The sequence below is a fragment of the Poecilia formosa genome, unplaced genomic scaffold (genome assembly GCF_000485575.1).
Source record: "Poecilia formosa unplaced genomic scaffold, Poecilia_formosa-5.1.2 Scaffold3, whole genome shotgun sequence".
NCBI lineage: Eukaryota > Metazoa > Chordata > Actinopteri > Cyprinodontiformes > Poeciliidae > Poecilia > Poecilia formosa.
This window is the reverse complement of record NW_006799942.1, coordinates 2,156,962-2,171,605: the sequence shown is the minus strand read 5'-3', so window position 1 is coordinate 2,171,605 and position 14,644 is coordinate 2,156,962. Positions and strand designations below refer to the sequence as shown.

The following is a 14,644-nucleotide window of genomic DNA, read 5'->3' as shown; positions in this document are numbered from 1 at the left end:
GATTTTACATAATGCCCCCATTTAAAGTTTGTAATTATAATGCAACATTCAAAATGTGCCAGGGGTATAAATGTTGTTATAAGGCTTTGTAAATGAATACAGCAAGAAAAGAAAGGACCTCAGCAGGAGTCTTTAATTATGAAATATTGTGTTTATTATGTTTTGCTATTGATGAAATAACCCCTGGTCAAGGTCCTGCTGTCCTTTACGTCCACATTAACTCTGCCATCATAAGGAAGACGCGGCAAGCCCTCACTTCTGTCTCATCCACCCACCTACTGCCTTCCACATCGCCTCCCCACTTCTTTATCCTTCCAGTTTGCTTTTAAAATGTGACGAGGCAGGCATGCTTATGGGAGCGTAGGAGTGTGGTGTTGATGAGGAGTGGGGATGTTGCTAAAGGGGGAAATTCTGCTAATTAATAAAAAAAAAAAAGCCTCTTACTAAGTGTTTCTGAAGGGTCCTTGCTCGGTGGCATGGACGCTGAGTCGATGGATGGGTGGACAGATTATGAAACTGTGAGTCAGTATTGGCCAGAGGGGGAAAAGTGTCAGAGGGCTCAAAGTCTGAGTGACAGTAAGTGTAGAGGTCGAGGGGATGCAGCACAGCATTAGCCCCCTCATGAGGGATGCAGGAAACACAATGGCCTTTTCACATCCGATGCTTTTGCAAAACACTTTGCAGGAATCATGCTTTGCAGAGCAGAGGAACAGCGTTCCTCAGTATGTGTGTGATTTTGGCCCACATCCTAGAAAGAGTCTTTGATAGACTCATTTAGGCCAACATTAGTAATGAGTCTGGCCCAGCTCTAGCTGCTGCTTGTTGTTTAGTGTGCGTTTTATATTCTAGCTGTAATTCCTGGATCTTGTTTAAAGTCTGTTCTAGAGAAGAAATGCCCTCTGGTGTATTGTTGGAAAAAATCAATTCTTTCTGGTTTCCTATACGTGCATGTGGATCACATTTTCCATGAGTATTTTAAATTCCTGTACGCTTGCATGTAGGTGCATTCGAGGGCTGCCTCTTGCAGAGAGCATTGTTCATCTGCTGTGTGTGTGTGTGTTTTTTTTTTTTGTATTTATATTTATGGAAATGGAATGGCATGCTTCTCTACAGGATGAGAGCAATAGCCTTTTCCCCTCAGAATTAACATTTCTTTCCTTTTTAGCTGTTGATTTTAGCAGTGTGAGTTCTGCCGCCTAAGGTGCTAATATCTGTTTAAATTACAGCTGCATCGTTGCATTTTAATTTGATTTTGTTTGACTGTGCACACTTTAATTTGATTTTGTAACAGAAGGAAGTTTAGCGTCACTATGTCTGCATTGCACATGTAAATATTTGGTTGTTTGCATATAACCTTGCATTATAGTCATGTATACTTGTCAGTTTGCTTGTGTGTCTGTATGTATTAGCACAGCTTTCGCATTAGAGAGGGAGAAATTCATCTCGTCTTGCATCGATTATGCAAAGATTTCTCAAACTCCTCCTGCTCTTTGTGGGCTGTTCCAAGATTTTCTGGAAGTCAAATAGAGATGTGTAAACAGCATGCATGCACTAGTTGGGCTGAATTGTTGGCACCAATTAGATATTCAGTGCCAAGTCGGATGTAATTTCAATTTGGATTTTCTTAATTATGCCCTTTTGCACCCTTTGCGATTTACTCTGTCGCTGTTTGAACTTAAGGAGCCCTTTGGCTTTTTGTCTTTATTTCAAGGTTTTTACTCTCTTAAAATGTATGGAATTAGGTTTTTCCATTTTTCAAGTCTGGATGAGAAGGGTTTTTGAACACCAGGAAACATTTCATTTGATTTCAGAGTGTTACCTTTTCCATAATTTAAAACAGAAAAAAATAATTCAACCATTGCCTGTTCATGCTTTTTCCTTGCCAGGTCTCAGGGTTGCTGGTGCCGTGTCCAGGGGTCATTGGGCAAGAAACTGGGTGCCCCCTGGACCGGTCGCCAGAACATTTGATAAAATATTTGCTCACCAATCAAAGTAATTGACTTCAGATATTTAAATGACATGGCCAAAGGTGTGTAAAATGCAGCACCTTTAAATGCTGCTTCTAAAATCACATTTACTATAAAATAGTCACACACATTGTGTAAAATTTGTAATTTAGTATCTTCATTCAATATTGATTCACACATTTGCAATTATAACACTTTATACCATAAAGTAATTACACAGGGCTCTTTTAAACCCTCTACATTTAAAAAAATGTCCACAGTTCATAATCAAGTCTTACTGCTTTTATTTCAAAATTGAAAGGTTGACACAATGCATAACTTCAGACAAGATTTCTTCACAGTTGATCTACTGATTAAAAATCTGACAATATATATACACAAATAATATTCACCAGATTTCAAAGATAGAATAAATTTTCACTTTGTTATTTGATATGTTGTTTTTAAGTCTAATTGGTGAGAAATTGTTCTATTATCATTATTTTGTTAGGAATTATGGTTCCTTACATTATGTTTATTCATTTGAATTGGTTTTCTTTCAATCTTTCTAGATTTAACTAGTTATTTGGGTTGATTTGACACATCAATCCTGGCCTTTCTGATGCCATTTTGATCAAATGTAGTTCCTGACGTCCAATCGTGTCAAATGGATTGAAGGTCATGACTATTTCTGATCACAAACTGGATAAGATAGTTACTTTTCCACTCATCTTTTTGCGTGTTCTGACTGCAAAGAAGTCCAAACCGCAGAATCTGACGTCATACCCCACTACTGTTCTGTGATTTTTGACTCTGCTGTGGACTAGTGATTACTCACTGTGTTCTTGAGGCCTTCGCCACCTGGCATCCCTTTCATCTCACAAGATGTTGCCTCCTACATAACAAACACTTTGATGAGATATCTTCTTCCGCTCTATTCATTGAACACCTTTCACTTTGAAAAGTTTGATTCCGTCTTGGCAAATGCACTTTCTCTTCTAGCACACGTAAACATGTGCTTTTAAGTTTGAAAAATCCATATGACATGACCTAGGAGCAGGTTAAACAGAAGGATTGCATTTATTTCCACCCTCATCGCAGTCTTGAAATATTTTTGATATTTAAATGTGTTGGGTGTCAGTGGCTCATGTAAGTTGTTGCTGTGTAGATGTAAAAAAGCTGTTTTTATAAATGCACTAATAACACATTTTTAAGACACAGGTCATATTTTTTTGCTTCCCTTTTTGCAATCACGTAAACTTGGCTTTTCTTGGGATCAAATGAGCAACAGCAAAAGAGGAGCATTATGCTAATAAACTAAGGAAAATGTAACTAAAGAGTAGCATTTATGTAAATGGGTCTGTCATTTTTCAAAATGTCAAACCTCTAGTTGTGATGTTAAAAACCATCAGACCTAGAGGGATTCTTTTCTGTTACTACAACAATCAATATGCATACAGTTAAACTTAAACCAAGTCAAAAAATATATGTGATAATGTACAGCATATTAAGATTATTAGTTCTCTACATTTTGAGTGTTTACTGCGCCATGCGATTATGTGCTTCTTATAGACCTTACAGTCGGTGACAGGAAGCTTCCCCATGTCTTAAATATGGTGTGTGATTTAATTTATGCAGCTTATATTCCCCCTCTCACTGAAGCTGCAACCAAAAACATACAAACTTAATATCAAAGTTTTCTTGAAGTCTAAGCCTCTTAAGTAGAAATCAGATGGGTGTGCTCTGAAATTTTAATGAAACAACTTAATTATAAGCCAGTCACATGGACTACTACAGATAGTTCCATGTTTTAACATCTGCCAGCACTGTCGGCATCCAGCAAGACATAAATAGGGAAAATAAATGCTCCAACACTCTGACTTTCTTACTAATTACCAGGGTTTCTTTTCTCTAGTCTTGCTTTTTGTGATTTAAGCACTTTTTTTGGTACCAAACAAAGGACAGCATTTATTCTCTGGTAAGTTAAATTGTAGATGTAATTCCTGCTGTTCAGGGTCTTTTTTTTTTTTTTTTATAAATTTGGCATTTAAAGTTCTTAAAATTTGTCCAGGCTACATTTGACTGATGATAAACAATCATCTTTTTACGGTATTTGGGTAAAACCTTTAAAATATAATCAAATATGCTTGAGGTGTTACAGTAAATAGACATTTGCCAAGTTTTGTGGAAGAAAACTGAATGCTGCTTCTTTATGTTGGGTTGTTATTGATGCAGAGTAACTTAAACCCGAAGACTTGTTTGGTCTGGAAAATTATTCTTCTATACATCTGCAACCAAACTACTGTCTGTTTTTACTGCTCAGACTCTTTTCAATATTTAGATTTAGCCTCTTTTTCTGTCGTTTTTGTCTTTCAGGCAGACTATTTTAGCTGCGTGGCAACTATAGTTTACATGCGTAAAGAAAATTGTTTGTATCAAGCCTGTCCGTCTTCAGACTGCAACAAGAAGGTCATAGATCAACAGAATGGTTTTTATCGCTGCGAGAAGTGTAACAGAGAGTTCCCCAACTTCAAATATAGACTCCTACTTTCAGTGAGTATGATGCACATATGGGACAAACAACATTAATGCTTGTCAAACATGCAGTGATTATTCTCAGTGATGACACAAATACACAGTCAGACAAACAGAAGTAATGTTTTGCCCTACCCATCATCTCTCGCTGTCTTGACTCTCAGGCTAACTTGGCAGACTTCGGGGATAACCAGTGGGTGACATGCTTCCAGGAGACAGCTGAGGTCCTGCTGGGTCGCAAGGCAGAAGAGCTGGGACAGCTCAGAGAAACAGTGAGACTCTGACACACACACACACACAAAAGGAGAAACTGCCACAGACAGTTCTTCTTAACAATTTCGCCCAGGAGATCTAACTATAACGGACTGCTTCCTTTTAGAGTTTCCACCAAACTTTTTGTTTACCTCTGAATATTTGTGTGTGTGTGTGTGTGTGTGTGTGTGTGTGTGTGCGTGTGTGTGTGTGTGTATTTCCAAGGACGAGGAAGGGTTTGATGAAGTCTTCCAGAAAGCCAACTTCTCTACCCACATCTTTAAGAACCGAGTCAAGCTGGAGACGTATAATGTAAGTACCAATAAACAGAAAAAGTATATAAGTATATGGTGCAAAGGAATTCACTTGTTTCCAAGACATAAGACTACAAAATACTGCTTTGTATGATTAGCAGCTCATGTCTCGTTCATCATAATTTTGAGAAAAGTGCACCTCAAAAAAATAGAAAATTGTTGAAAAGTACATTTGTTTTAGTCATTCAATTCAGAAGTTGGAAGTCATAGCTTTATTGGATAAAGATTGATGTATTGGATTTGATAAAGCACTGTCCACTAACGGCAACAGATAGGAACAATTATTGATCAATTATTGATTGTACAAACCTAAAGTTGGACCCAAAGAACCCTGGAATTCAATTTTGAATAAAATTTCATTACAAATTTAATCAAAATTTCAATGAAATGCAAATTTTACAACGGACTAGTTCTTTTTCCATAACAAATTTTCTTCCTTGTAAGCTGCTTGTATATAAACTCAATGAACAAAGAGCTTCTTCTCCCTCCTCTCCTTGTGGGAGGCTGTCCGTGACTGTTGTCTGGTCAGCTGTCGACTCAGCAGTCCTCGCTGTGATTGTGTAAGCTATACGACATTCTGCATTGATGATCCCTTTCTTAGACTTTTATAACTTTAACATTTTCAGAAAAACACAATTTTGGGCTATTGTCATTGATATTAGAAGTAAAGTATCGAAACATGTGGATTGAACTAATAAGCAAACTTTTCATTGGGATTCTATGGTGCAATGCTGAGTAAGCTGTTTTTGTTTTTAAATAACCAAAATGCTGTTGATATTAAAATAAAACAACACCTACAGTACAGATCTAGAAATGTTTCCAAGCTGCTCTGTTCGCCTGACTCCACCACCTTTTTGTTGTTTTTTTCAAGTGAAGTTTTTATTTTTTGTGGATTAGTTGGTCGGCTTGCTAAAACTGACCTAGTGTCGATACCATAGCAATCCCAAATGAGGCTGTTTTATAAAACAAAGTCAAACTTATAAACTTTGATATTGTGTTAAGCATTCCCCAGGACTAATGGATAGACTAGCTGTTTCACAGGTGAACAGAATTGGCCAATTTTCTGCTTGGCTGCTTTATCCATGAATGGCTGACATTGATTTTTTTCTATAAATGTAGCAGCTACTTAACTCTAGCAATAACAGCTCTTCGGTGCGGAAGTTTTTAGGTGGATTTCTTATAGCCAATAAAGAAAGCTGTGTAACTCATTGTGTTGAGCGAAAAAGTAAGAAATTACAGAATTAAATACATCTCTTAATGATGGTAAACTGTAAGGCCTAATTTTTAAGTAGCCTAAAAACTGCAACTGTTGCATCTGTGGTGTTATTGTTTGCCATAAAACTACAAAAGGAGTTGCATGTCTACTACGCGTTTGTAAAACAGAAGTCATTATCTTTTGTTTTTTACTGAACTGCAGTCTTAAGCTTGTGAAACCACCAAACAAGATGCACAAACACGATGTAATCACAAAGCACTGTCAGTCACACAGCATAAACTCAGAATCATCTCAATTAGTTACAGAGCGACAGGGGGGTTGTTTTGTAGCCAGTGCACTTTGGATTGCAGAAAACAAATACAGCTGTGGATTCATTTCTCTTAATTAGGCACAAATTAGCATTTAGCTATTGTCTGTCTAAGGCTAATTAGCCTAATTATTCAAAGGCCAAATTGCCACTAAGGGCGTGTACTGGGAGAAGCAGTTGAGATTCAGATTTATCTCTGAAGGATCTGTGTCTTGACCTTACGAAACCCTTCAAGCAATCCTGTGCAATTTTAATCCAATCCTTTACTTCATAAAATAAGAAGGAATGCCTGCCAGTGACTGAAAAAATGCCAGTGCAGCCTCTAAAGACCAAATTGCTACAAAAATAAAATATTCTCAGTGGGAGAGATTTGTGTCTAAAGCACCAACCTCCCACGCCCAAGACAAAGAGAAAAAAAAACAATACGCCTTCAGATTATTAGTTTAAATTTTAAACCTTTCTCTAACTGTCTGAAGTTAAATGAAGAAGTATAAAATTGTTACACAAAGTGGATATAAGTGTTCAGAACAGATGCATAAAACAAATACTAATAAAACAGCATTTTAGCTGGCAGATTTTATTCATGACTACAAAAAAACAATTCAAATTGTGAATATTTTCTGTCATAAAGTATTTAGTAGAGCCAGTAGCTGTGTTGCCACTGTTCATTGTGTCAGTGGTCAGTCAGCCACCTTTCTCAGCTCTCCTCAGGTGAACAGTGTGCATATCAGAGTGAGTCAGCATTAACCTTTTTCTTTTTTTGTTTTCATCACGAAAACTTTTAATGCACAACGTAGGCTGGGTTAAAATTGTTACTTTGAGGGTACGCTGCACTGTTATTTACAGTGTGTTGCAACACACTGTGCATGTAATGAAAAGTGTTTTCTTTTTTTTTTCGTTTGTCCATCCAGAAGCAGAAACTTTTCAGGTGGGTTTTGCTGTAGGAGGCAGGGTAATTTTCTAGGGTATTTTCTCTTCCACTGAAGGAACCAAACAAAACAAGTGGATAGAAATGTAACTCAGAAAGAGACCATTAGTCAACTCCCAGTTTAGGATCTTCTGCAGGTCACATTATCTGTTGATTTTTAAATATTGACATGAGTATTTTATCTCACATAGCCTGTAAACCCAGTCATGTTATTATATCAGTGTTTTCGAAGGGTAAATCTGTTCATAAAACAGGCAAACCTTAGTGAAAATGTTAATTGAATGATTTAATTGAAGCAAAGACCTCAGCTGGAGGCTAAGGGAGTAATGCTGTAATGGTTTTTTTTAATGATTTAATATGGTGAAGTTAAAATATTTTATAGCATTTATGTTCTGAGATACCAATTAAAACGATCACAGCCCCCCTCAGGATTGTCTATCACTAAGTAATTTTGAAGTTTCAAACTAGCAAACATGATAAAGCAGCTGCTGCTGGGTGTCTGCTCCAAAGATAAGTAAAACCTGTGTTGATTAAATACATTAAAGTAACACCTACCTTTATTTGGGATGTCTATAAATGAGTTTTGTGAATTTGATGCTACAGTATCATCACCAATGTTTTTATTACTGGAAATTATACATTTTATTATCCCCAACAGACTTGTTTCTGCTCTCCCTGTGAGTGCCCATTATATGGATATTCAGTCTTTTTGTCTCATAAGTTTGTTACAAATTAATTCAGTGCAATAACCTTTCTCATTTGTCTCTTTTTATAAGAACAGCTAGTAAAAGCTTCACTTCAGTTGTTGGCTGTAATGTTTAGCTCATTAGTTCATGTAGCAATAGACAATCCATCTAAATAATTATGGAGCGTGTGGAAGAGGTTTAGTATCTAAGAATGTTTAATCAGTAAAATGTTTAGATTTAATTCAATTCAGAAAACTTTATGTATCCTCAGGGGCCAATTAAAGGAGTCACAGAGAGCCAACATAATAAAAACAGAAATGGAAAGAAGGTGTGAATGGACCTTGAGGTGTATACATTATGTAGATGTTATATTTGTATTAATAAAGAAGGAGTTCAATCTGGTGTCTGTAATTTTCTCCTTCATATGATTGACTTGTTTCTAAGTATAGCACACTTGATTTTCCCACATTAGGCCAGTTTAATGGACTCAAAAAATATTTACACCACTGGTAAAGATGTGTAAAAAGCCTTAAATGAATTTCTTATTCCTTTGGAGCAGTTGCATAATCTTACACTGAAAGATTTGCTGCAGTAGTGAGCGCTGTGGCTGTTTGCCTCCCTCTTCACTGTGTGACGCTACGATAAGCTTAGCTCCTCCTCCAGTCTTAACCGTCACCTTATCGATGTTTAAACACATGACTACTACTAAATGCAGTTATGATTGAGTTCATGAGTAGCTGTTTTCTTTCTTTTCTAGTTTTTTCATGTTTTCCTGTTTGACACAATGCATTACTGAGACAAGTTGGTGTGCGTTATTTCATGTTTATAATACAGAGAAAATGTCATGGACTACTAGTATAAATGTTCTGTCTGATAATGCCATGACTTTCACACATTGATTTAATTTTTTCAATTGTATAGACTTTAATGTGTTAAAAATGTTAATGCGATTAATTACATTGTTTACTGTCATGCAAAAGTCCTGAGAAGAAACGTTTGTATTCACGTGTTTCTGGTTTGAGCCTAAGTCTGACGCACAAACAGCATCCACAAACACTCCAATAAAGGACAGAACAGCTTATCTTGGCGCCCTGGGGGTTAATTTTGGCTTTAAAAAACATTTCTGTTGTATCATCACTACTACCTGAGATGCAATGTCAATGCAAGACATGTAGCAATCCCAGATGTCCAATCGTTAATGTCAGTGTTAACAATCTTTTATAAAGATTTGTTTTTGTCAAAGAAGTTTTTGAAACACTTGAAATTCGAATAGGTAACATTATTTTGTAGCAATCTAACCTAAATAACAGATTAAAAACAATTTATTTTTTGTTGAGCAACAAAATTGGTTTTTGAATTTAAAAAAAAAAATTTGTTGGTATATATGGTTTTCAATTAATTACAGACTCTGCAATTAACTCGATTAAACTTTTAATCATGTCCCTCCACTAATGTGAAAATGTGTCAGGTCTGTTTACTCCATTTGACTTGTTTGGTGTGCCTCTAATTGGGACACCAGTGATAATGTAGAAATGAATTTCCTCCCTTTGGTATTATTTTTCACACATAATGAACTAAAAGCTTAATTTCTCTTAACTTTTTAATGTGAAAAGTATGTTGGTATAATTAAATATTATTTTATGACTTTATAAATGTGTCTACCAGGGTTGTCAATACATATGGCAACATAATGATGCCTGTATTTGGACTTGAATCCATGTCTCTTTCAATATGAAGACATTAAGAAGATGTAGATGTACTCTTATTTGCTGCAAGGTTTCAAACATGTGGGCTGTATGTCTGTTTGTATATTGTGTATCTGAATATATGTCAAAGGGGACAAATGTTCCTTTCTTTATGATAACAAACAGACCATTGAGAGCTAAGCACGACTAATATTGTCACCTTACATCATCTGCAAAACCAGACTCTTAGTTTAGCTTGTCAACAACAAATTAAATTTGTTTTGCTGTTTCACAGAATGATAAAAATGGTTAGTGAAATCGAAGGTATTTTACATAATCAATGTGATATTTCCAAAAAATATTTCTAAGTGTTTCATTCTTTACCATGTAGCTGACGGTGAGCACTTGTGACACACTGGACAAACAAATCAACAAAGACACAGCAGGCTGTCTGTCGTTGACACATTTCTTAATTTGGATAGACGCAAAGGTTTTTATGTTTTCAAAAGAGAAATAAGAGTCGCACAGAACCACAAATGTAAGCCCTGTGGTGTCATTTGAGGACAACTCAGGGCTCCAGTAATATTCCAGATGAGACCAGTGTTTCTAAATACCGAGGCTGCAAATTAATGATGCTGCTAATAAAACTTAAGATTCAGTAAGGTCAGTGGGAGCCATTCTTTTGCTCAGAACATACTGAGACAAAGTATTATCTGCAGAGAGTATTAACTGCTTGGTTGTGGCAGTTTTTCTGCAGGAACCTTCTGCTGTGTAATTACATTGTTTAACACAGTACTGAAACTTATTAATTCTCCATGAGGTTGTAGCATATGTCTGAATAAATTGGTTAGTGGTGTGTTGCCTTTGTGTGAGCCACAGTGTGTGTTTTCTTTCACATTATATCCGTGTGCCAGACAGCGTCCAGACCTTATTTCTTCAGGGAGAATGCCGGCTTCACACCAACCTGTGAAATACAGTTAGAGAAAACGTTCAGCTGCCACAATATTATATGTTTTTTCTACACATGAGTGGAATATTAATTAGAGCATATTATGTTGATCACATCAATTTTGCTAGATTTCACCTTTTGCCAAGTAAAAATGACCCATTTTTAATTTTACTTTTGTTTCTTTAGATGGACACAATTGAAAGTAATGACAGGAGTGTGAAATCACAGATATTAAACAGCTTTAATACCCAATTTGGTTGCTGAACTGCTGATGGAATATTTTTAAGGCTTTGAAATTGTTTTATGTGTAATCCCTGTGATAGTAACTGTGATCATAACAGAAAAGACTTCAGTCATTATGTCTTCACAGGAAAGTCTTATAATTGGAGAGTGAGCTGCTTCAGCTCAGAAAATAATGGAAATGATCAGTCAAATGGAAATAATCATATTAAATCTCTGATTTTGTGATTTTAGAATAATCCTTGTGGATGGATGGCATGTTGGTCTTTTCATTTTATCCCTGCATCCCCTGTCTGTAGCCTCCATCTTAAAACATGCCTAAAGAAAGTCAAGTTGGAACATGTTTCTCTCTCATTTAGTCTAATTTATAGTGGAGGAAACGTGCAGACCGGACATCCTGCTTTTGCGCTGTTAGAGATGGAAAATGTCACTTTCACGCTCTATTCCCCCAACAAATTGTAGTCATGACTGAGGTGTTCACAGTTCACAAGCTGAATGCCACCTTAGACCAAAGTCGGGTCACTTTCAAATTATCTTCATTTTATTCCAGTTGAGGAAAAAAATCAAACGTCTCTTTGTGAGACTCTGTAGGAACTCATTTTAGATCTGTAGGGTTATCAATGAGGCATTACAGCAGAAAATACTTACAATCTGTTTTTCACCTTCCAAGTTATTTGAAGAGTTGCATCTGCTTTGTCTTTTATTAAATCCATGTTTGCAATATGCAAATAAAGAGAAAGTGTTGAGATATTTTTGTATGCATTTATTTTTTATCTTTTTAATATTGCACCACTAGTCAACAGCCGTTTTCTTAGATCTGGCAATGGATTCTGAAAGCTCTTCCAGAACCAGGCTCAATAAAGCATTCGTCTTCCACAACAAAATGGGGTTTGATTGGGCAGCTAAGTAAGTGTGTCTGTAGTAACTTGTATGAAAATGGACCTGGACTACACACAGCTAACGACAGCAGAAGCTCTGTACATGATGGAGCTCCAGCCAATTATGTAACACTGAGCCAGGCGTACTTTCTATTTGAAAGAAAAGAATAGACTACACATTGCTAATAGCAGCAATAACATTATCTATGGCTTTGTCCAAGGAAGAAACACAGCTATACACACACAGAACCACTGAATGCGGAATAATCTTTAAGGGAAAAGAAAAACAAAGGAGCATACACATCATTAAACAATAGCCGTTTTGATGGCTTTGTCCAGAAAACAGACGGCTAAGCCAATTATTTTCAGCCGTCTCCTCTATGTGGGCTGCGCAAGAGGCTTACTAATATTCATTTACTTTTTAAAAGTAATTCTTTTGCAAGCAGAGCAAATTTAGTCTATAGTCAAACATTTCCATAATGTCAGGACAATGTGGCACAAGGCGTAGGAGCACCTGGTTGTGTTTTCAGCTCCTCAGCTGGAAGCATAAAATGTAAAGACAGATTAAAGTGGGGCAGACAGTGTTTTTGGTGAAGAGCTGATGTCTACCTACAACAAGAAAATAAGTCAACACATTACATAAAAAACACGAGGCATTGAGTCACCAAACTGTGAAAAATATCAGTAGCTGACTAATCAAAGAAAATCCATTTCTGCCAAATAACTTCTCTGAACTTTAGTTGGAAGGGCTTTTTTTCATTTGCATATGCACTAAAAATTTGTTTTTGTTGTAGTCAACATAAATATAAAAATAAAAGCTTAAATTGCAAAAATGAACATGGAATGTCTGTTAAAAATTGCCATTTTATTTGACTTATTTTTGAAGTGGCTCCATCAGCCATCAGCTGTGGCTGATGGAGCGTCAACATTCACTGTTTTAAGCAAGTGCAGTTTCCACTTGAATCCTTTCTAACAGATGGTGAAGTAAATGATTCATGTCTGCTGCGCGACAAAACAAAAGGAGAAAATCGTCTGAAAAATAAGTTTCACTAAGTGTTAACATTACAGCTCTACCTGCAGAAAGTTTCTTGGACTGAAAGGCCAGACAGACTCCTGCATTTGTTGATTTTTTTTTTCTAAAACAAGCTGTGATTGCTAATTACAGGCTTGTTTCCTTCTAAAGTCAGAACAGATAGAATGTGCAAATTCTAGTGTCCTCCCAGAGTTTTAATTAAAACATTCAGCTTATTGAGGGATGTTTGCCATATTAGCTAATTATTCTTATTAGCTGGCTTGTATGTAGTTGCTGCCAAAGTGCGAGCTTTGATGATGAACAAAGGGTGGTCCAAGCTGTCTTTGCTTCATCGTTTATTTATTGTGAGCTTCTCATATTTCCCTCTCATTAGCAAGGTTTTTGGAACATTACTCAGACACAGAGAAACTACGCAATACAAATCAAAACTAACATGTTAAATACTTAATAATGATGCGTCTACATGAGCTAACAGCAAAATGGCTTATGTTGCAAAGAGCAGTGAACTACAGCTACATAGTCAATCTGCTGTGATGGATGGGTTGTATGTGCTTTGAGGTTAGCAGTCAAATTTGTTAAATGTTACTAAACATGCTGTTGATTGATTTTCTACCTTAACCCATTAAGTGAACATATGTTAAAGCTGGTCTAATTTGAGTCTTTGCTTTTGTCCTCAGGACGAGAGTCGGGTGAAAGTGACCGTAATGGAAGTACTTCCTGTCGACCACAGAGTGTACAGCAGACGACTTCTCAGTAACATTCGGAAATTGGCTCACTGAGCCACATTCACATCTGGCTGCCTGATAATTACGCATATGTCTGCTTGGTTTTTGACCAGACCAGGACTGGTGAGACTTTTTCGAACCTCCAGATTTTATATCTGATACAGGAGCAACCAGTGAGCTCTTTAGCAGGTTTATATCTTAAAACACTGACAGAAAAGTTCATTAAAGGGATTTTTTTTTACATTCGCAAGGCTTTTTGTTTTAAAGAAATTTAACTTTAATTTGTGCAATTTCAAATTTTTCCTGTTAACAAGTGATTTGTGTATCTGTACATTTTAGTAGTAGTCTTTTGATTTAAAGCATGTTGATATTCAGTGCTGACTAAGAGATAAAAAGGAAAATCCTACTCTTAATTTTGTAAAATAAACATAGCACCAGTGCATGAGAGTTTCTTTTAGATCCATGTTCAGTGTTGTAAAAATATGTTTTCTTTGTGTTGTTTTCAAAGGTGTTTTTGTCTCTAAATGATGCTAAACTGTGATTAAAATAACTTGAAAATACCCAGTTTTTGTCTTTATCACTGTTATTTTAGAGTATCTGTATTTTATTGTAAATGGTTTGTATTTGTATAGCGCTTTAACTAGTCTAGCAGATGCCAACGCTCCTCTGAATGACTTCAAATCATCATTCACACACTGATGGTGGTGACCTTTAACCCCCCCCAGCAGGAATGGTGTCTTGCCCAAGGATGAAACACCATCAACAAACAAAGTTGGGCAAAAACTGTCGACCCAAATAACAAAAACCGTGTCGACGGATTAAATACCTGAATGTAATTGGGTTGCTGAGGGATGTAAAACACCATTTAATAGTGTTTGACAAAGTTGCTGTAACTGACATCAATTAGTTTCTAGAAAACTAATTGCATTTTCTAACTGCTTTCATTTGTC

General features: G+C 36.3%; 1 protein-coding gene across 1 annotated transcript in view; it reads left to right on the top strand.

Annotated features, from left to right (window-relative positions):
- Positions 1-14,258, top strand: part of LOC103139643 (replication protein A 70 kDa DNA-binding subunit-like) — a 44,978-nt gene extending 30,720 nt beyond the window's left edge. The window contains exon 17 of the mRNA XM_007554391.2: positions 13,647-14,258. Within this exon, the coding sequence (XP_007554453.1) occupies positions 13,647-13,748 (102 nt within the window). The 3' untranslated portion in view covers positions 13,749-14,258. The remainder of the gene's footprint in view (positions 1-13,646) is intronic.
- The last annotated feature ends 386 nt before the right edge of the window (positions 14,259-14,644 follow it).